This window comes from Melospiza georgiana, chromosome 3 (genome assembly GCF_028018845.1).
Source record: "Melospiza georgiana isolate bMelGeo1 chromosome 3, bMelGeo1.pri, whole genome shotgun sequence".
Classification (NCBI taxonomy): domain Eukaryota; kingdom Metazoa; phylum Chordata; class Aves; order Passeriformes; family Passerellidae; genus Melospiza; species Melospiza georgiana.
The window spans coordinates 65,603,128-65,626,497 of NC_080432.1; the positions used below are offsets into that span (position 1 = coordinate 65,603,128).

The following is a 23,370-nucleotide window of genomic DNA, read 5'->3' on the forward strand; positions in this document are numbered from 1 at the left end:
GCAGAGTAGCCAATACCATTTTAAATTATTAATTTACAAATGTGTTTTAAAAATACAAAACAGTCTTTTTCGAATGCCAGCTTTGATAGTTCTAGGAAAGATCTGGATTCTGTATTTCAGGAGAGTTAATATTTTTTAAAGTCCTTTTAAGCAGAAGTAGCAGGTTCCAAAAAAAACAAACAGAAAATGAAACAAACTAGACACAGCAGAATTTCAGATAAGGAGCTAAACCAGCATCATTAGGTACCTGTCATTATAGAGCCAAGCCAAGAAACCAGTGCTGTTCCAGTAAGTATCTGGAGCATTTCCATCCCCATCAGACCAAATTATTTCTGGCTGGTACTTGGTCACAATTTCATAGAGTTCTGGTAATGATTTGCTGGTGGGAAACTTGCTTGTGTTAAAGGCATTGGTGGCATCCTCAAGGAAGAGAGGATTGAACCATTCAAACAGGGAATGGTATAACCCAAAATGCAAGTCAGTCCTGTTTTTAACAGATGTTGCTAGTTCAGCAACAAGATCTCGCTTTGGTCCCACATCAACAGCATTCCAGTTCCAAGAATATTTGGACCCCCACAAAGTAAAGCCTAAAAAGAGAAAAATCAGAGGATAAGAAAGAAAAGAAGAAGCGAGGACATTACAGTTCTTTCTGGAAAGTGGTTGGAAGTGTTGAAAAAAAAATAAAATAATAAAAATTATATCTGTAATAATATTGTTGTTATGGTATAAGGTGTGCCTATAACCTGTAAATGCACAAAAAAGGTAGTAGTTTTAATATCAGAACACCATGTATTTTTATATGTATGCATATACATTTATATTTTCCAGTTCTGTACTGCTTAGGATAATTATTCCTTCTCTTTTATTATTCAGTCTATTCATATGTGCCAATTAAATGAACTAGATGACTTTTAAGGCCCCTTCCAACACAATGCATTTTCTAACTCTACAACTCTGAAATTACCCAAAAATACAGCAGCTTTTGAGGCATCTACATCAAATGGGAACTGTAAATACACAATCAGCAAGTGAAAGATAGAATTATTTCTCAGCTGCAGAATGCCCAAGCTATCATTTGCATTCAAAGACTGTTCTCTTTTCTGTTTCCATCTTATGCAAATGTTCACTTTTTGTTTGCCTTGATATTTATAACAGCTCAATCAGCTACTCTGTACATGTATGAGGAGAGACCAAAAACTCCTGAAACAGCTGTTAAAACATCAAGATTAAATATCAGAAGGAATTTGACCTTTCAGACATCCATCAGTCCAGCACAACCACCTACAAATACTACTGCACTGCAGACTCAGACCACTGCCAGAGGAGCTCCCCTCTCACCTTCTAACCCCTTTACTCACTGTCTGATCAATCTTGTGCTATTTCTGTGAACTGGATACATGCAATTGTATGGACTAAACAACTTAAAAATTCATGCACAAGGCTATTGGACAGACTAAATGAATCCTGTTTTTTTTGAAGTCACTGGGAATTTCACCACAAGTGAAATTCAAGATCAGAATTATGTGTGTCAGAGCTGAGATTAAAATTGACACTTCACAAGTTGCCAGCCTTGAACCCACATCTCAAAAAGATGAACAAACTTCATTAGATGTATTGTAGAATATCTTAATATTTTATACTTTCTTTGCTAGTGTAATTCCTTCCAGAAGCCTTCTTTTTCTTTACTTTTCTCTGCAAAGTACCTTACAATTACAATGCTAAAAAAAAATAGTGCCTGAAAAGCTACAGAGCTGGTTCAAGGTTTTGGCTTCTGTTCACTACATCAGGAAGAGCTATACCTTCCTAAATCTGAAGTTTGACTCCTGCAACATGTTCCTAAATTCCTTGGAGAAACCAAGGGAGTTTGCTAACTGCCTGCTCACAGCAGCTCTCCAAATATTAAACAATGCAGAATTCACTTTTATGGCTCCTTCAGCAATAAACTGCACAGAAATAAAAAATAAACTGTGGCCACTGCATGAAGCTCAGCTGCCACCACCACTTCAGGCTGTCTTACCTACAGCAAGAGAACAGTGGCACAATCTACTGCCCCTCCTATGCAAACTCCATGGCCACAGCTTTTGTGCAAAGGTCAGGAAAACACCTGCACATCTCTTGGGGGGTTTTTATTTCCTCTTTGGCTGTGGTGGGGCAGGTAAGCCTGCCTGGCTTTCTCTGTCTCTTAGAAGGTAAAAAAGTCACATATTTTTTACATCTGTTGACAGAAATGCAGCAATTACTAACATTCACAAAGCTTCCACTTACCCTCATGATGTTTTGAAGTTAAGACAACATATTTTGCACCTGAAGCCTTCAGAATATCTGCCCACTGGTTGGGATCAAAGAATTCTGCTGTAAACAGAGGACCAAAATCTTCATAGCTGAAGCCAGGTGGGTAATTTGCATCCATAAATTTCACATAGGGCTCTCTCTTTTCCTTCTGCCAGTACCACCTACAAAATACAGAACAAAGCATGTCTGCTGATGTATTTTTTGGCAAAGAAAAGAGAATTTAAATGATCAGCTCCTATTCAACACTGAGAGGTAGAGGCATTGGAGGTACATGACACTGGTGATAAGATGAAATTGCTCCAGAAGAGTATTGATTAGCAAGGATTTCAATTTTTCATTTGAAGCAATGAAAAAAGCAGCTACACTTTGAGAATGGAAAAATTACAGTGCTGGTCAATACCCAAATCTCAAAACTGTACTAGAGACCACAGACAGTCTGTGTAAGCAGCTCAGGTGGCACAAGAAGTGCATTTTTCCTGGACTTGCATGTCTCACCTCCTCAAGTCTCACACCTCAGCCATCAGGCATCTCTGCTCTGCCCCCAACATTGCAATCCCTGCCACCCACAGATATGGGGATCGTCACCTTTACCTCTCTGACAGTCACAAGCCCTCTACACAAGTGCAGCTGAGTAACCCAATGTCCACAGCCCCAGGGCCAGAGAGGGCTGAGACCAGGTCACTGCAGACTCTGCACACCTGAGCCCTGCAAGCAAGGCCACCCTGCCAGAAGAAAGCACAGCCTCCATCCAAAACCTGCCCCTGCAAGAACACCACACACTTACAAATGCACCTCTGTCACCTCTTTATGAATAAACCAAGCAGCACAAATCCTCTTGTCAAATTTAGACTTATATGAAAATAGATTGTAAAGTGAAGAAATAAAACAGGCCAGAATTTGAATGTTTGAAATTAATTTCTCTCTCCTGTCCTGAGCTGGACTCTGACCTCAGTTCTCTGAGATCACAGTGTGAATATTGTTGTAACCTTCCCAAAAACACTTCAGCATAAACCAACACAATCTCTGGCAGCCAACAGGGGAAAAAAAACTTAGAAGAAAGAGGCTGAGACAGCTTTCCTCATTGAAAGAGCCAAGGGCAGAGGAAATAACAATAAAGCAAAAATTTTTTTAAAATTAAAAACAAAAAAACCCTCTGATTTCAAAGTATGTAATTTCTTAAATTAAAAAGTAACAACCTTGCTTCTCTCCCATAGTCACATGGTTTGCTGACATGAACACTTCCATGCTGACAGGATTAGATTCTAGAAACATCCTTACCAAGGCTGTGGAGCACTAAGGGAAGGCACACAGGAGGGGTGATAACAGTTTGTAACCTTCTATTTGACACTGCTAATGCAGGACCTCAGTCATCTGACTGCACAAGCTGTCAGAAGGCCCTGAAGCAGCTCTAGACCCACACCTGCCATGGGATAGGAGAATACAGGAATATAAAAAACAATTCAAGTTTTGGGGTCAAAAACCAAATGCTCCATCCTGAGCCTGTACACCACTATCAGAGTACAGCACTCTGAGTGAGGCTTGAACCCAAACCTATTTCTGTCCCAGCTCTCTAAAAGTAATTTATTAGTAAATGTAGTCTGCATTAAAAACCCGCTGAAACACTTGACCCTAATTCTGAAAAGGTGTCAGAAAACATTGGTTTGATTAGATACATGTTGGTTTGTTTTGCAAATATAGTAATTAAGGTTCGCCATAGCTCTGCCATAAAGCTACCCTTATCTTCATACTGTAAATAATAATGTGTGTCACTTGCAGTCTCACAGGAAGTACCTGGTAGAGCATGGAAAGGTGACAGCAGAAACATGCTTACAGATAAGGGGCTTGAACCAGTAAACGCTCACAGTACAAAGATTTCATTGAGCCTCTGAATTAAAATTATCTGAAGGATCAGAGTTTTAGGTTGTCCTAAGTGCAAAGCACTCTTAAATAATAGTAATAACGGTAAAAAAAAAAAAAAAAAAAAAAAAAAAAAGAGAAGAAAAGCATCAGCAGCACTGAATGCGCACAAGAACACAGCAAGGCTGCTTGCCAGGTAAGGGTAGTGATGGGCTCTGTGCTCCCCACAGAACTCCTGCAGGTGCACAAGGCTGCTCCAGAGGCTGGCACGTCCCAAACGCCTGTCCCCACAAGGGAGACCCCCTTCACCCATCCCTTCATGGTGGTCCTGGAGAGGGCCCTTTTGGCCACTTCACCAACCACCTCTCCCCAGCACTGTTGTGCCGCAAGGCCCTTGTCTCAGCTCTACCAGCTCTCTGCTTGATTTAGTCACTTCAGCAGGGGTATTCGGGAGTGTTGGGGCTGGGCAGACAGGCGCTCAGACACACCAGAGGCACCTCCAACTCCACTTCCTCTGCAAGCTACGCCATGGAGTCCGTGACTCGGGTGGGCACAGAGCTCTTCCCACACATCTGAGCTCTACGGTCAGCCTGCAGAGGGGCTCCAACCCAAACCTCCGCTGTCCGGGAGGCCACCACACCATCCCCGCCTGCCCCGAGCGCTGCTTCCCAGGCAGAGCCCTGGGCCCGCCGGCACGGCCCGTCCGCCGCGGCGGTTCCGGTGCGACCGGAGCGCTCTGGCTGCAGCTCACCAGAACCACTCGCTGCCGAAGCTGGGCACCGAGAACACGCCCCAGTGGATGAAGACGCCGAACTTCGCCTCGTCAAACCAGGCGGGCAGCGGCCGGGCGTCCAGCGAGCCCCAGGTGGGCTCGTAGCGGGGCAGGGCGTGCGGCAGCCCGGGCAGCCCCAGCAGCAGCAGCAGCAGCAGCAGCGCCAGCGCGGCGCGCCCGCCCGGGCCCGACATGGCGGCGGCGGGGCCGGAGCTCGCGGCGCTGCTCGGCCGGGCCGGGCTGGGCTTGGCTGGGAAAGGGAAGGGGAAAGAAGCGGGACACGGGCAGGGCGGGCCCCGCGGCCCCTTCGCTCCTCCCCCGGCCCGCCTGCCGCCTGGGGGCTCTTCCCCATCGGAGCCGCTCCATCTGGCTGCTGGAGCACAAACTGCCCCCTGGATTTTGAGGATTTTAAGAAATTGAAGTAACTGGCTGATGCCTCGGCCGGCGTCCCGCCGTGCTTTCCCCCGCCCCGCCGGCTCCTCCCCCCAGAGCGGCTTGACGGTGTCCGCTGGATCTGCGGCCGGAGCCGGGCCCGGGCCTTGGATCTGCGGCCGCTCCGCTCCGGCGGTGGGCTCGGCACCTGCTGGGTCTGCCCTTCCCGCCTGCTTCCGACCACAAGCTCAGCTTCCCCCGTCCTCCCAAGAAACACAGGGTGCAACATCGCTCTGCAGCTCCGTCCAGCCGACTTGAACGTGGAGGCTTCCCAGGCAGAGAGGTGGCCCAAAGCCTGTCAAGGAAACATTTCTCTCTTCCATCATTAGCATGGCCTGTGCGGAAGCTGCCTCAGTTCAGTAGATGACACTTGGCGTTTGTGTCACTTTGGGTAGCGGGCACATACTTTAAAAGATACATCTTCCAGCAATTTGTTGCCCACCCTGGTGCTTCTCCGGTCTTTCCTGATGCCCGAATTTTGAGGTTTTACTTCACCCCCAGATGCCGTGGGATAGACTTTGTGAAATAATTTGGTTTAATCAGCAAATACTAACTTTTCATAATCAGCACCACAAATAGAAATTTCTTTGGCAATCTCATCAGAACAGTCAAAAATGAATGAAATTAATTCAGGGAACTGAATTAATCTCTCTCCAACTGGGAAGGACATATACTTTACTGCTGTTCTATGGAAGCAGAGCTTCAGTTTCCAGAGCCATTAACCACAGCTGTTACATCTAATTCAAAAAATATTTAAAGGGCTGTGGAAACAAGATGTACATGATTTTGTAACTTTTTCATTTCTATACCTTGATTAAGATAATAAGTTACAGGCAGATAAAAAACATTGTGATTTCCAGCACATTATTCTTTCTGACTGTTCACATTACTCTGATTTACCAAAGCACTTTGATATTACAACAGGAGCCTCTTGATATCTCTTTTACATTCACCATTGACCTACTTTATGTCTTCTTTTTGCTTCACCCCTTTAGGTGTCACTTTGCTTCTAAAAGGAATCTTTAGATGCCTTTGACCTCTTGTATGGTATCCTTTCTAGTTTATCTTTCGATTTCTTCATGTTCTCCTTTTTGATTGCACCAAAGGATTGCAGACACTGAGCAGCTCCTTAATGTGGGAATTTTGAAGCATACATTCTGTACTGCATGACAAAGTTACAATTGCTCTGTAGCACAAAATGTTTGGAAGAAAAAATGATGTTAAAAAAAGTCAGAGTCTGACCCAAAGCTCGCTGACCTGCCATAAACTTTGGTGAGGTTTGGAGCAGGGACTGTATATTTCAATATTAAACTTGAACATACCTCTTAAAAAGGAAGGGAAAAGGAAAGTGGCAAACATTTCAGTAAACAGCAGTGATGAGTACACTTTTGATTAAAGCATAAAGAGGTCCAGAAAATGTCACCAGCCCACACACGCCGAGGTACAGAAATCCCTGTTGGGTAAAAAGGTCTTTGGTGTACAATCACATTGGTAATGATGCAAGCTGCAAAGGGTAAATAATAAAAATAGCTCATTGTCAGATTTTGTAAATAACACGGGGCTGGCGTGCAGCTGCAGAAAGCTCTCTAAGCATCGGTACAAGATTCCTGCCCGTGTGACCAGGGAGCCTCTGGGCCCGTGAGAGGGGCTGTGAGCGTGGATCTCCCTGCCGTGCCCTGCGGGAAGCCCGTGCCTCTCCCTCTCCCAGCACGGTCCCGCTGGGAAAGCTCTGCGGCTGGGGAAGGAGCAAGCTGGCCTGTCAGCAGAGGGAACAAGGAGAGGAAATAATGAAGGCAATCCCCTGAGGGAAGCTGAGCAGAAAAGACCTTTCGACCTGACTAATGGCTGACATACGAGACTCCTGTGCCGGATCAATTGCTTCGACAAATGCGGAGGGTGACGGCTGGAAGATCACAAAACCCCTGCGCCTGGGGAGCTGCGCGGGCTCGGCATTGAGATGAGGGCACTCGCCTGCCTGGGTGGAAGCAGAAACCAGAAACTGAATTTCACGTGGACAAATTTCACACTTGATAGGTTTTGATTCAGACCTGGAGAGTCGTAGTTGTTAAAATGCAGCCTGAATGCGACTTTCACATTGGATAACTAGATAATGCAACTCTGGATGAATTAAAAATATAGGGTGCAGTCTTTTCTGTGTTTGTCATTGTGGCTGCACAGCAGCGAGGATTTTATTCAAGGTAGAATGTAATATGACTTGCCTGTAAGGAGCAGAGTGAGCATAAAATTTCCTTTTAAAGGTGCATCTTATTGTAAAAGGGTTTCTGTAAAACACCAGGAAACGAAACCATGAAGCTTGATTTTGCTTCTGTCTAGGTCTGTGTGGCTGATCTGAAAGGCAGTACCTTCCTGCCGAAGTTAGTTAAGTCTCTGACATGCAACCCAATCCTTAAGAAAGATGGGGAGGGAGGTGATGGGTTGGGGAGGATATTTGACTCGTCTCTCTCGCGGCTCTTTCGCAGGGATGCGGTGCCTTGTGCAACTTTCCGGCTTTGCGGGGGAGAGCGCACCGTGTTACACAAAACAGAAGTGGCGGTGTGGGTTACTCGGCTCTTTTTAACTGATTCTCTTTTCCCTTTTTTCCGTTTTTTTTTCCCCCCCCGAGAGATGGCAATGGCGGGAGCATGAAGACACCCTGGGGGATGGGTGCATCCGCGCACCCAGCCCCCCACTTTGCTTTGCCCCTGTGCAAACACAAAATTTATGTTCCCAGAGACCCAAAATCGCCGCCGGCGTCCCGGCGGGGCGGTCGGAGGAGAGGGGCGGCTCTTCCTCTGCAAACTTTCCCTGTCCCCTCCCTCGCCGCCGCTCTCCGTCCTCTTCTCTCCTCGCTGCCCTTCTCGGCTGCCCGTCGACGATGGCTGAGAGGCCGGGGAGCAGCGGGACGGCCCCGCTGCCCGTCTGGTCCTTGCCCGGTCCCCGCGGCCGCTCCCAAAGCGACATCTCCTCCTTCTCCTCCTCCCGGAGGACCTGCCTGCTGCGGTCCAACGTGGGCGGCTCAGGTAAGGGGGAGGGAGGGAAGGGTCCGTGTGTCCGAGACCTCGGAGCCGAGCTGAATTTGGGAATTTGGGGAATGACATCCTCGCCGATACCCTGTCCTGCTCTCCCAGGCGTAGGACCTGTCTTCTCTCGGTGGCCGGCGGTGTGCATTTCTGGGGTTCGCGGTGCTTGATCTTCTCCTTGATAAGATGTTTGGAGAGTTCCAGGGTTTTATACCCATGTTCACACAAATGAATGAATGAATCCTGGTAGCATCGTGGCTTCACATCCGTGTGCCAAAGCATCTCTGACTGCAAGAGCAGAAAAGTCTCATGAAAGCTTCAGGGTGTATTGCCAGGACATCAAAGCCCCTCATCTTGCTGCTTCACACATTACACTTCAACTGCATGTCAGGATTTTACCTCGTGCCCTTGTATCTGCTTTGGGATTTTAATAGGTGAGAAAAGCCACTGTGTAAGTCAGAATCCCACCATCTTCCTTCAGGAGTCAATCCCTGCTAGTGCACACAGGATGATTGGGGGTGGAAGCCGGCCCTTTGGGACAGAGTAGGCTTCCTGCAGGATTTGGAGAAGATTCACTGTATAAAATGAGAGGAAGTGAGGGTCCTAGTGTACAGTGCAGAAACTTGAAAGTTGCCAAAGTGGCTGGGCTGTGCTTTATTCTATCTGTTTCCTGAGGTAGGGCACTAAGGAAAATGAAATTCTGGTCTCTGTAGGGCTGAGCACATTTTGAAAATGTGTGCTTGCCCAGTTGCAAGTCAGCCCTGCTCTGTTGACTAGAAAAGTCTGTAGGCACACACAGCCTGGTGATGTTGGTATTTTGGATGCACTCACACACTGCTGCACAGAGGTACCCATGAAACACCATCAGAGAAGCTCCAGAGTGCGCTGAGGGACCTCCTCTGCTGCAGCACAGGGCAGTGCAGTGCGTGGTTGGGCCTGAAATGGACCACAATGTTCTCTTATGTTTGTTCCTCAGGGAATCTTAAGATGAAGTAGAACATTTGCTTGGGGAAGATCAAGTGCACACATTCCCTCCTCCTGATGAGGAGAGAGGGAATGAAAACTTGCTTAGTCACATAGGAGCAAGTAGATTCAGCTTATGGGGCCAGAGGATGCCATTTTCTGTATAATTTTCTGTTTTACCTTTTTCTGTGCCTGCTTAAAATTTATGGTGAAGGACATTTGGGACAGGGAGGAGGGAGGATATTCTAGTTCTTCAAAAAGGACTACTTTCAGGTGTATTTCAGCACCACCTGGAGAGCGCTGCATGAGCAATGCCCTATGACTGGATGTGTACACCCTGGATCCAGAGGGATCCCCACAGAGACTGACAAGATTGAGACCATGCCAATGTAGACTCTGTTGGTTGGTGGCTTAAGTACTAAGACACCTGACAATGAACTGAGGTGTCATTTTGAGAGACTGGCAAATCTAGTGGAGGTTAAATGACAGTGTTTTCAAAGATGTGTTGTTATTTGTAGTTTCTTACACAAGACATTTAGCATCCTCATTTCCTGACTTGATTTTTTATTTTAATTTTGAGGATGTGCTTCCTGCCAGTAGGGAACAAGTGTTGCTTTCTTTGTTTTTAATTTTTTTTTGGTCATATTTTTTAATTGTATATTTTCTCCCTTGCTACTTCCTGAATATTTTTTTGCAGTTGCTCATTGGACACCACAAAAACACTTACATATGGCCACACAACTGTTGATTCTGTCTTCAAAAAGGAAAGTATGCATTAAAGATGCAAAGCTGTTTAATGTTTAATATGGTGGTTAGAGAATTGGCTTTATACTGAGGTGCCATTAAAATAACCTGCTTTTTCATTCCCCTACTAACCTGGAGAACAACTCTAATGGGGGCAGAAAAGTGAAGAAACAGTATGAGTCATTGTTTTTTGCTTCTACCTTTTTTTCTAGCCATATCATTTGATTAAAGTAGGTGACTCATTTACATCAGATGTTACCTGTGCTCCAACAGCTGCATGTATAGAAGAACAATTTGCATTTTAACTAACCTGCAAAATGTTTACTTTATGCCTGTTCCGAGACTGAGTCACTTGCCACTGTTGGCAGCTTCTGTTGCATGCTTGTTTCCATTTTCTAGAACCTGACATGAATTGTGCTGAGAAGATGTTGTCTCCTCACACTCTTCCAGTGATGGGTTGGTATCCCTGTAGAGGTTCACACTCATTTATTTTACCACTTTCTGATCCACCGTTCTCAATGCAGGAGCTATTAAAAGGCAGTATTTTTAGAGACCCTTCTAGCTAGGGGAAATATAATGGCTTTTTGTAAAGCAGCTTTGGCAGTGGTCCATGAAATGCATCTGTTTGTTATTCTAGGTCAGTACTGCATGTGTCTTGATAGTGCAGTGAGGCTGGTCGGGTGGTCCCCATGTTTATGCTCTCTGTGCTCTCTTAGCCCCACTCCTCCTTCTGCTGCTCCTACACACTGACAGAAGCAACTTCCCGGTATCACTTCACAGCATCTCACTTCATTAGCTTCTATCCAGTATGTGAGGACAATATATTTTCAGGATTTTCTTCTTCAAGCTGACCTTTCTTTTAATGCTAGTGGTAGAAGATTACTTCATTTCTCTCTCTGGGCTATCACCTCCATCCACTGTTTTGTCAGTGTTTTATTTGTGGTAAGCTCCTGGGAGGAGCAAAGTGATACTCATCGCGAGTATGGGTGGCATGATCTAGAATTTTGATTTAGACCCTGGAAAAGTGTAATGTTAGCAAAGTTCAAAACCTCTGTGGCAGGCATAGCTTGTGCATCACTTCAACATTGTGGTATGCCCCAGCTGACAGCTGGCTGGTTCGTCAGAGCATCTGAAAGAGATGAGTAAAGCAAAACATACTCTTCTAAAATTTCAGGCCAACACCAGAGCCACTTGCAGAAAGCTGCTTGAATTACATACCTTTAAGCAGTCTTCCATATTTAGTGACTAGATTTAAACCCACCTTAAAGGTGGATCAATTTAGTCAAGTTTCTTAGTGTGTCCAACACAGATGGGGACAGAACTGCGATTGGAAAAAAAAGACCCTGTTCAAACATTTTCCCAGAACTCATCCAAAACCTAGATTTGGTGTCTGTGAGGCTGAAGGTAGCTGTCAGCACGAGCTGTGGGTCCTGGGTTGCAGGGTGGAAGAGGTGCTGTTTCACATCACATCCGATGGCAGAGCAGTGGCAGTGGTTCTCTTTGTGACAGCCCTCAGGCACCTGACAGACCTCAGGCTGCCACGGTGCCTGCTCTTTATCTGCACTGATCTGCATGTCCGTGCAGTTTCCAGTTCGCTCTCCTTTCAGTGTTGTGGGTTTTGTTGTACAGCCTTGCACTTTGTTCCGAAGGCGGTGAGGTCTGTGGTGAGGCACGTCTTGGTGAAAAGGGAACCTTGCTGCTCAGATCAGAAGTCAGAAAACCACCCATCTCTCTGCTCTGGGATTGATGCTCTTGAAATGTTGCAGTTCCTCTTGAGGTCTCGCTCTTTGGCAGCAAGAAGCTTCAGATAATTTGTTCCATTAGTGAGAAATGCACCTTTCAGATGGAGGGGTGAGCTACTCACACACCTTTCCATTTCTTTCATGGGTTCTTTGAGCCCTTCTGACGACAGACAAAAATAAAACCTACCTAAGAATTCAGACAGCAATTCATCAGTACCTCAGGCTTTAGCCCAGATGTTGGGTTGAAGAAGAAAATGAAAGCCTGAGTGCAAATGGCAGTCCTGCCTCAAAACTTGTACATCCCAGGATGATTTTGGCTATTTTTGTGGGTTAATTTATTCAAAATGATAATGAGTGACATCTATGATGCCATCTGCTGCTGACTCCAAAGTAGGGTGGGTGAAAAGTTTACTTAAAATCCCCCAGCTAAGTGAAGAACTGGGGAAGCTTTCTTGTAGTGATCAGAGCATCAAAGTGGCTGATGCTATATGAGAAGAAAATTTACGATTTTTGGACTTACTTAAGCTTTTCATGAATATGGTATTCCACTTTGCAAACATAACAAATGCCAGATTCTCTTTTTATTGAAAAAATTCTCTGGTTGATGCAGAGGACACATTTTTGACAGCAGAAGGAAACTGAGAATCTAGAAAGGGTGAAACCCAGAATACACTCTAGACATTGATTATCTGGGAGTGTGGAATCTAGGGGAAAAGGGAAATTTTGGGTGGGTAGCTGTTAACGTGTGTCTGTATTTCCTTTTGCACTTGTATTCCCCCAAAAAACTACAGATTCCAGTCACAAAGAGCCCTACCAAGCTGTCTGGGAGCTAGGAAAATGTTGTTTTTCAGTCCTAAGATGGGGTTGATGAGGGAGAATATTCATGCTGTGGGAGAACACGATAAATAAAGCAGCTGATTTTGATACATTTTATGCAAATATGGGAGTTATGGGAAAACATGATTCTCCATCATATTAAGCAAGGCTTGTTTACTACATAAATTTAGGTACAGAATTTTGCAGGAAGCCCAAGGCAGACAATTTTTGGCAGAAATCAATACTACAAGTTAAGACAAATAATAATTTGGGGGGATTTAGAAACTCAACTCAGCATGACGAGGTCATTACCAAGAGTTAGTGTATCCTGTCCTAAGTTCACATTAATATTTTTGCATCAATTTTAAAATTCAAACTATCAGGAAGAGGCAACAAGCGTAACCAAATGAAATTTGCCTTATGCCTTATAGAACTGAAGCAGCTACTTTGTAATAATCTATTTAGGCCATCATGTGGTAATGTTACATCCCATCCTGGTCAACCTTACATGTAACTTGTAGTTTCAGAATGATGCTGAGGAAAAGTTTAGGAATCATTTGTACTGCATACATTGACAAAGTTCAAGTCTGCCTGAAAAACAATTCCGTTTATAAATTAGATGGGCATATAGAGAAGAAGCATGTGTCAGAATATAGTCAGCCATTTCTAATGTGAGTTTATACCAAAAAATACACAAAATAAGAACCTGCTTGTTTTGTACTGGACTAAAAGACATTATTCCCCACCAACTCATGCAGCATATTTGGTGTAGGTTCTTGTAATTAGCCCAGCCTGATTAGCGTGAAAGGGGAGACCCTGGGAATATGATGGTTTACAAATATAAACCATGGGTTCTACATGTCATTTACACATGGCATAGTTTCTGAGGCAAAAGCTTTATAATAATATATTCAGACTTGGGTTCAGGCTTAAAAAAAAAAAAGAAATTACATGTGATGATAATCTTCATGGTTGGCTAAGTAGAAATTTAACTCCAAAGAACTGCAGCATAGTATTTAATGCATGTTTTGCAGCAGCTAGACCAGTAGCTGATGGTGAGATCTGCTTAGTGGTTTGCTGCTGAGTATTTTAGTTTCTCAAGGCCCTTTGGCATTTAGCACTTCCTGCTGCTCTGTGGCTCCTAGCAAGTAACCACTTAATATCAGACCACATGTCAAGTGTGAGGGCTGAAGAAGTGATTCAAAGAATTGCTGAAGAAAATTTGTTCTTCTCTTACTGTATGTAAGCAACTTGTTCTAAAAAAGCTTTTGTTTTGGTTTTAAAACCTAAATGTTTAATTAGCCAAATTCATCATTAGCGTAAATAGTTTATCTTTCTTTCCCACCCCACTCCTGCGTGTCCTTCTCCTTTTGCCATTGTTTCCTGAAAAAGCATGCACAACTTACGGTCAAAAAACTGGGGAGAACTAGCAGATTTTTTAAAGGTTCATGAAGAATTTACATTTTTAAAATTTATTTAGACTTTTTGAAATCAGAATCTTTCCAGTGCCAAAAATCCTGTAAGAGTTCAGCTTTCAATAACACCAATACTAGTTATGTTTCTGAATTTTCACAAATTCTCATTGAATATGCTTTATCATAAAGCAAACATCTTTTTAGTGATAATTTATTTTTCTTCCTTTTCCCCTAGGATTTTACCTAGCATGTTGCTACTTTTAACAAATGCAGAAATTGCTTTTTCTCAGGTACAAACTGGATGCACAAAAGGAAAAATATCCAGAAGAAAATAGAAAATTCTGACTTCAGTATTCTGAGTTCATTCACTTCTCACTTTATCTTTGAAACTGTCAGTCTTAAATCTCACCACAACAAGAGGTGCCCTTGCTCTCCATTCATGTGGAAAGCACTGTGATCTTCCTGAAATGCAAGCAGAGTTTGTAGGTACTTCCCTTGGTGGTGAGCTGAGAAAACTTGTTCCCATTGCGAGGTTTTGATGCAGAACTGGACTTCTAAGATGGTGTGTTGTACAAATTCTGTTTGTGTCTTAGATGTTGTCACGATTTTTGAGTTTTGAAACAGTGAAATATTAGTAAATTTTATCAGCATCAAGGATTTATTACAATGGGCTCAGAATTCAGCCTGAAGCTGCAAAGCTGCTATGCTTTGCAAGTTGGCCACGCTTTCAGGTGGAGGGAGAGATCCACAGAGGAGCTACAGAGCAGCTTAAACCACTGCATCCTTTGCTGATGAGACACGTTTCTACCCTCTCCCATTTCTCTCACATTTCATACATGTTTCTGACACATCCTGCATTGCCCTTCACATTTCTCACGCCAGGCTCTATTCAGAGAAATACAGGACCTAACAGGGCGGGGCTGGGAGGGAAATGTGGAGGAGGAAGCATTCAACCACAGATGGCAGCGTGGTGACACTTCACATGAGATAAAACATTTTAAAAAAATCTTTTCAAAATAATGATAATATTTTTACAATATTTTTCAGACAATGTAGCATTTAACAGTTATTTTGAATTAAATATGTGCATTGGCCCACATTTTCTAACATTTGCACAATTTACAGTATCCAGAAGAAAATTTGTTTAGAGAGAGTGGACTCCCATTAAAAGCAGTTGTTTTTTGTTTCCCTTTAACTTCAGGCATGAGTTCAGTCTCACACAAAAATTGTGGTGTCTCCCACTTGGGGAATTTGCCCAGTTGCACAGCACCACACACTAATTTACCCTAGATGGATTCATCAGCCAGCAGCTCTGTTTTGGCGCCTTTGGCAGGATGCGCCTATCCAAACTGCACTGGAAGTAAGAGTCTTTCTTCCTTTCTTTCTTTCTTTCATCTTTCTTCCTTTCAACTAATTCTTGCTTTCATCTTCTGCCCTTTCACCCCCCTCTTTCCTACTAACTTCTTTTCTGCCTTCTCCATAGCTTCCAGTTAATGTCATTTATATTGTGTTGATAGCCTAAACATCACTTTGGGTGATCCTCTGTTGAGGTCTGGATAGGTACATGTGAGGTTGCTGCATCCTGCCCATCTGAGTTTAATGCACTGAGATGTGAAGGGACTAGGATCCCCCAATTAATGACATTAAGTTTATAAAATAATAATGCAATCACCTGCAATTAATAACATCAAGTAAATAAACAGTAAGTTTATTTTCTGTCTGTCACAGAGAGACAGAGGAGAATTTGTACAGGCCAAGCAAAGATTCCTTCAGTGTTAAGAATTCATTGGGAAAGGGTAAAAGGTCTCCTAAAAATTCTAAAAGAAAGGGTTGCTGAGTATTGGGAATGAAGGAGAAGTGCCTCAGAGCCTTTCCAAGATAAAGCTTGGCACAATGGCAAGGATCAGGAAACATGAACTCTAGCATCATCCTTACTTTATTTAAAGTTATTAAGTTTCTTTGAATACAGTTTTTTTCCTGATAAGACTTTTGTGAAAATCAATTTTTCCTTTTTTTCTGAAGATCCTAATTTCAGGCATGTTTATTAATTTCAGGAGAAATATCTGACAAAAAATTTTGAAAATGGTAAATTGTCACTTCAAAAAATTAACTGAGGTTTCTATAGCTTTTCATCATACAGATTTTTGGTGTAGGTTTTTTTTTCTTCTAGTTTGGGGATCAGGAAAAGGAATTGTCGCAGCAGAGAAGTGCCAGAATTTCCCCACCACAGAAATGTGATTATCCTGAGGGATCCTGTCCATCAAGTGCACACCCTTCCAAGGCAAGGGTAACCACTGCCAGATTCATTTACAAATTATTGGATATCAAAACGTGCAAATGCCTTCTTGACAGAATAAGGATGTTGAATATATCAGAGAACCAGACTGAAAAGAACATGTTGAGCAAAGCTCTCCCTCCAGAGCATGTGTGTTTGCTTTTCTTGTTTTTGGGGGTAAAATCACAGTTTTTAACATATGTCTGTGACTAATACACACATTACTGAAGAAAATTACAGCCACTAAGTAGAATTGGTATTGAGGTATTGTTTTGCATCCTCTACAGGCACAGTAAAGAGGGGTTGTGGTGTATTTGCAATTGAATGTGCCCTAATTGCAGGCCTTCTTTGTGTTCAAACACAGGCAGCTATATTTAAACTTTATGAGTGAAAGGATAATTAGCAGTCTTCTGCTTGCCACTTTTTAATTTAAGTCCTCTCTTGCCCAGTGTCAGGGCTGCCAGTAAATGTTAGTGGTTTAAACACCAATGAAACTGTGACTTTTTATCTGAAAAAAGATTAGTGATACCAAGGAACAGCACAAAAAGGCAGAGTCTGCAAGACATAATTCCGAATTTTTTTTCTGATTTAAAGCAGTTTTGGCAAGATCAGAAGAGTTGGATTTGAAATATGTTATTTTGCTAACACAGCCAGGGCCAGAGTAATTGATCAGGGACTAGTGGACATCCCAAACCAGGATAAGAACTGCTCCAGTTCCAAGGATGAGGCATGGCAAAGCTCCCTTTGTTGCTTAGGTTTATAGGTACCTCTGCCTGTGTTTCTGAGTACACTCTCAACTCTCTATCCTTAGGAGTGAGCCAAGAGAGAGAATTACAACTCCCCAAGGGCATGGCATCTTTCTTCCAGCTGTCTGACTTTTGAGCCCTTAACATTTTTTTAAAAAACATGGTGCCTTCCTGTTATGTCTTCCTGCAAACAAAACTGAGTGGCAAATTTCACATCATGTTTATTTTAGTGAATAGCAAATAAAAAGCAAAGTCTGCCACCCAGCTCTTTAAGTATTTGGAGACAAATCTGCTATGAATTTTGCCTTTCTTTGGAAGTTGAGATAAACAATGGCTACAAATCACAAAAATCATTTTGGAGAAAGATTTTCAAAAAATTGATGCAGTAATTTTCAGAGCTTTCTCATATTTAGCTGGTCATCTTGGGATTTGTTGAATGGGATCTTCCTGAAGCACACTGGTGAATGTGTGTGCAATTCTGTAGGCGATTTCAGCTCTTAAGCCACCAGCCTCTCTTTGGTGCAGATGTTTATGACTGGCCACATGGTAAATGAGAGCATTGTACACACTCCTGCATTTAGTGGTCTACCTGAAAGAAGCTGTGAAAGCTACACCCTTGCAGTGCAGCACTTGCCAGGCCTGGAGGGAATGAGCAGAGTGAATGACTTCCTTTCAGCTACAGGGGCCAAAGACTTCAGGACTTCGGATGTGCTGCCTGCCCCTTTTTTGGCTCTCTATCAAATAGCTGTCCTGATGATCACCAGACCCTGGAAGAAAGTTTTCCTCCTTGAAATTTCCATAGGGATATTTTTTCTTTTTTTTTTTTTTTTTGCCCTTCTCTCAGTGCCTGCCATGAAGGCAGTGCCAGGCAGCTCCACAGGTTTGCCTATCCTTGGGTGAGGGAAGATGGCAAGGTAATTGCCTAACACCAGCTAAAGCATTATTTTGAAATCACTTTTAATTCAAGCTAGGTTAAGCAAAATGTAACCAAAGCACTTCGTTTTATAAATACTAAAATAACTCAGTTGCTTGTCTTTCAAAAAGAGAAAGAAAATATTACAGAGTAAGTGCTGGCAAGACATCGGGAGAGCAACCCATCAGACTTTACCTTGGTGTCAGCAGTTTAAAGATTTTCCATGCTTCATTTCCTATGTCTTCTGTGAGGTTTGTAATAATATTGTCTGTTGTGGATGGCTTTGCGTTTCAGTAGAAATTTGTAATTCATTGACATTTTAAATTATGTCTTACTGGCAACACAGAAGTTGTTATCCCATAAATTTCTGGTGAGTGGAAGTAACTCAGTGGAGTGCACAGCTTTTGCAACTTTATTGCATTATTATATAAACTCTGTGGGGAAAAAGATATTTGTTCTGCTCATGATAGGCCAAGATTGGAAAAGTGCTGTAAGCACAGGAGGGGATGTGTGAAATTTCTTGGGAGTGAGATTTATTGGGCTGGGAAATGGCCTCCCAGGAGGAACAATGAAAGTTGCTCTCCCTTAAGTTCTGGAAGCACTTGAAACCAGAGCTGGAAACATACTAAAAAGTATGTGAAAATAAACTTTTTACAGCAACAATGAGCAGGGTCTTTTGCAGTCGTGAATGTTTTGTTTGGTTTTTTTGGTTTGTTTTTTTTATTGCTGTGTTTAGGCCAAGTCAGGAATGGCAGCAGAGGGACAGAGGACTGAGTATACAAGCCATCCATCTGCCAGACTCAGGGGGCAAAGGAAATAAAGATGGATCTTGCTTTGTTAGTGGATGGAAGAGCCACATCCATGACCCACCCTCAGTGGCACAGTGTCCTCTCTGCCTCCTTTAAAAGCAGACAGAAGCGAAAGAGATGGAAAGGAGTTCTCCTAAGCAGCAAATATATAACTGACAGTTAGATAAACGAAATGACAAAGCCAAATCTACCCTTAGTATTTGGATGAGGAATTCTGTTACACATAGTTTTATCCTAAGCTTAAGATAAATATATATTTAGATGATTGTGGGTGAATATTTAGAATATTTAGATGAATTCTAGATGAGGGGGTTTTGACAGTGAGAAGTACTTTAAATTAAATAAACAAGCTTATTCTGCTTTCTAAGAATGTCACCTTCTTTAAAAATATTAAGGAGATTTTAATTCAGGCACTAATTAATGAAGTGAATTCTAATATTTATTAGAACTCCATACTTCTCCTTCAATGAACTTGTCTCAGTTATATATGGCCCATAGAGAAAATAAATCCCAGAAAACTAAACTTCATGCATATCATGCATGAAGCGATATTTGATACAAAATGTTTTCATATAAATATTGATTATCATAATAATAGGAGAGAGGGGAAAAAATCCAGAAAGAACTCTGCAAATGGCAATATGCATTTCTCTCAGACTCAGAATTAGATGCTTCAAATTATGCACATTTATAAGAAGGACTGGATTTTTAAAAAAAACATTCAAATGTTTTCTGATTCTAATAATTTTACATGTCAATAACAGCTATCAAAATATGCACACTTGGCAGTAGTCCTAACTCCATTTGTTAATATGAGCTTAATCTATAGAAGCAGAGTTTTAAGAGTAACTTTTTTGCAGCAATTTGGGAGTCCTGCAATTTGGCCAGCCTAATAATTATACCAGGGAAAGATCAGAAGCCAAGTTCAACTGATGTTGAAGATTCCTATAGGATAAAGGCTGGTATGGTTCAAGGAACCAAAATTCCTTGTTTGTCTTGTAATGAAATACTTCCCCTCTGTGCCAGTCTGAGGGATGTAACATCCCTAAGTGGATTTCTCTGAGCCCTGGAATTTTTATAATAGCACTGAACATTGGCTGAGTCATGTGGACAGCAGGCACTGAAATAAATGCTGCCACAGAACTGCAGGACAGTTTTTATTAGCTGTATTTTTTTTTCTGTAAAATTTCAGTAGATTCTCCTGCTGGGAATTCACAGCACACGAGGAAGAAGAGCATGTCAAGGGTGTCCTGTACATAGGCAATGAAGAGCTCTTGGGTATGATAATGTGTGTATATATTAAAAAATAGCTACCCAGCTTCAGTTCATTGCAGTCCATTTAAGTGACATTTTTCTAAACCACTGAAATATAAACATCAGACTGGTGGGGCCTTACTTTCTCTGCTAGAAAATACAGGTACACAGCCACAGGGAAGGAAGGAATTGCTTAGCTATTGAATATCTCCAAGAGAAATGCTGATGACTGGCCACAGGGACCCTTGCTCTGAACAGGGCAACAGGCTGCAGTCACTGCACTTTGAGATTGCCATGGAAGGAAAAGGGGCTGGGCACCCCTTTCCTTTCCCTCTTGAGTCTATGCTGTCATCTTTCCCTCCCATTTCTGTGATTTGAGGTAGTGTGGGTAGATAATACAAACTTTCTGATCTCTCAGCAACTGCATTGGCTTTGAGAGCAGGAGATGCAGCAATTCCAGTGGACCAAGCACCCTTCAGTGAGGATGCCACCCAGGCTAAGCCAGAGAGGTCCAGCCAAGCCCTCACTGGGACTGCATCCCACCCAAGCTTCCCTGCCAGGTGCTGTGCAGCCCCTTTGAGAGGCAGGAGTGCCCTGCCAGTCAAGGCTGATGCCATGGGTCTGGACTTGTGACTTCATTGTGACTTTCCAGTGCTCAACATTGTTTTGGTTTGGCTCTTACACTCACATTCTCAGTTGTGGGGTTTTTCCCCTCCAGTGGCTGCTGGACTTCCTTGGTGTTGAAGACTTCTGAAAACAAAATTCTCCCTTGCTTGGGCATTCAGAGGTTTGGAGAAAGAGACAGAAAAATGACTGCATTTTTTTTTATTCCAAGAGAAGTTATAATATGCTTTCTACTGCATCTCCATGTTCCTGGAGGCTTGATTCATGATGTTGGTGCACTTGTGGTTGGCAGTGCAGCTATTGACTCCAAAGGGTCAAAGCAAAGGTTTGGGCTGGAATAGATTGCTGCAGCTTTTATCCCAGGAAGGATTCTTTACAACACTTAACAAAGATGAGGTGACCTGAAGTTAAATATCACAGTCCTGTAGAAGGCAAAAGTCCCTTTGGGAGCAGACTGGCTTTTTTCAGTTCCAGCCTCTTAAGAAAATCCTGATGCAAGCAGGGATGAGATGCATTAACAGGGATGAGATGCATTAACAGGTTTTGTGATTGGCCAGGGTCAATAAGGATCAAAATAAATGTGAGATTGTTTTCCAAAGGAAATTAGACAAAGAGCAAGTACAAAGCATCTAGAGCAATTCCACAGTAGATAAAAATACACAGCAGCTTCTACCTTCATCCTGTGAAAGCCCTGTGAAGGTCCACTTGGTGATGTGGGAGTCTGCAGGCAGGCAGCCTTCAGAGAGGAGGATCTCCTCATGGGAGGAGAGCCCTGCTCCTGCTCCTTGTTACTCAGGTAAGGACAGAAAGAGGACGGGACTGTCCATGATTATCTGTGACTCACTTCCTCTGCTGCATGTGAGTGGGACAGAGGAGCGTACTAGCTCTTCTTCTCTGGTGTGAGCAGTATTATCTCCCTCCACACAGCTGGGCCTTTTATTATAGTACCAAGAGGAGTAGGAAGGGCCAGGAGAAATCAAGATGAAAAAGTACTGACTCATATAGCTAAGAAAATTTGAAATAGTTTAACATATAAAAGATCCCCATCAGAAACAGAAGAAAATACTTCACTGAAAATGTTGATACCTTTTTTATGTTAATCTGCCCTGATGTCCACAATCAGAGCAAATGATTTCTTTATCTAGAAAAATCCATTGATTCTGCTCTGCTTCTTTCACTTTATCTCCAACAAATGACCTTTTGGCTCAGCATCTCTGATTGCTGTTCAGTGGAAAATCTTTATTCTCCAGGTTTTTTGTATTATGATGTCCACCAAGTGTGGGAAAAGTAGGGATGCTCTCCATCTAGCAACAATTACTGGAGGAGTCCATCTTCCTGTGGTGGCCAGCAGAGACGACATGCTGGACCCTTACCAGCTCCAGCTCTGCTCTGCTATAGATATGATAATTGTCCATAGACTGAGATTTTCCAACGGGTCTGTGGAGGAGTCTGAAAATATTGACAGACAGCAGCAAACGAAGAGGTTGGTGGCTTTAAACAATTTGTTTGTGTCATAGTAATTGCCTGAAGAAAGCATCCCTTATGTAAGCAATGTTTTTCATTCTTTCCCTGTGTAATGAAGATGTAAAGTAATGGAGCTTTCTTCTGCTATTGTTTGTGCTATTTCCTGCCCTACAAGGCCCAACAGCTTCAGTGACCTTCCTTCAGGGGGAGGGAAATGGGAAAAATTTGGAAAAGCCAAGCCTTTTGGATTTTGTGACTATGCTTATGTTCATCAATATATGATAAAAACAGAATATATTGCCCAGCAATAAGGTAGATTTAACCCCCTTATGCCTCCTGTTTTGTTACATCTTCCTTATTCTAGTCATTTTTGATAGGGCTAAGAGCACCCTTAATGTAATTACTGCAGCATCTTGCCTTGTCACTGCCCAAAGAGCTTTCCCTGAGCCCAGCCACACACCGAAAGCATCACACCGTGTGCTCCCAAATTCCCCCTCTGCCTTCAGACCCATTTGCTGTGCCTTCCATCACGGGTGTCTCCCATCAGCCTGGTTAGGTGCCTTCACCTGCCCTGCCAGGGGCTGCGGGGGGAGGTTCTGTGTCAGGGAGGCGCTGCTGTGCGGGGCTGCTACACTAGATGGAGCGGTTGTGATGCTGAGCTGCAGAACCTGCTGAGCTGCAGAACCTGCCTCTCTCCGGAACCTGCCATCCTGCAGAACCTGCTTCTCTGTGCTGGGTTTCTGCCTGGCTCAGGCACCTGCCCCCAGCCAGGATCTGAAATACAGGCTTGTGTGTATTGTAGGGAGTGAGCAGCAGCAGGTTGCCCTGAGCTGGTTTTGCCTGGTTTCTGCTCCTTCCCAGAGGAAGTCACAGCAGGGTCTTCATTAGTTTCAGTGCCTTAAGTGTCTTTAAAGGCACAAAGCTGGAGTGGGGTGGGATGGGGATGGTGTGTCAGCATTTTAAATTTCCTCATGCTCCCTTCTCCCCGCCCGCCCTTTTTTTTTTTTTTTTTTTTTAATCAATAAAATGTCAATTTAAACAACACAAAATGTTATTATCAGCCATTGCTCTTCCCTCAGCCAAGGTAATGCTGCAAGCTTGGCATTATCAGTCGTGCTGGTGAAATTGGATCTCCCTGTTGTATTGATTCTGATGTACTTTGGTCAGGGCTTGTGGGCTCTGCATTGACCTGCCAAAGAAACTGCTGAGGAGTGGGGGAGCAAGGTCTGTTG

General features: G+C 43.2%; 1 protein-coding gene across 1 annotated transcript in view; it reads right to left on the reverse strand.

Annotated features, from left to right (window-relative positions):
- The window catches only part of FUCA2 (alpha-L-fucosidase 2), a 12,043-nt gene extending 6,770 nt beyond the window's left edge, over nucleotides 1-5,273 (reverse strand). The window contains 4 exon segments of the mRNA XM_058021554.1: nucleotides 248-587; nucleotides 2,266-2,453; nucleotides 4,901-5,166; nucleotides 5,169-5,273. Of these exon segments, the coding sequence (XP_057877537.1) occupies nucleotides 248-587; nucleotides 2,266-2,453; nucleotides 4,901-5,166; nucleotides 5,169-5,273 (899 nt within the window).
- Between the last annotated feature and the right edge of the window lie 18,097 nt (nucleotides 5,274-23,370).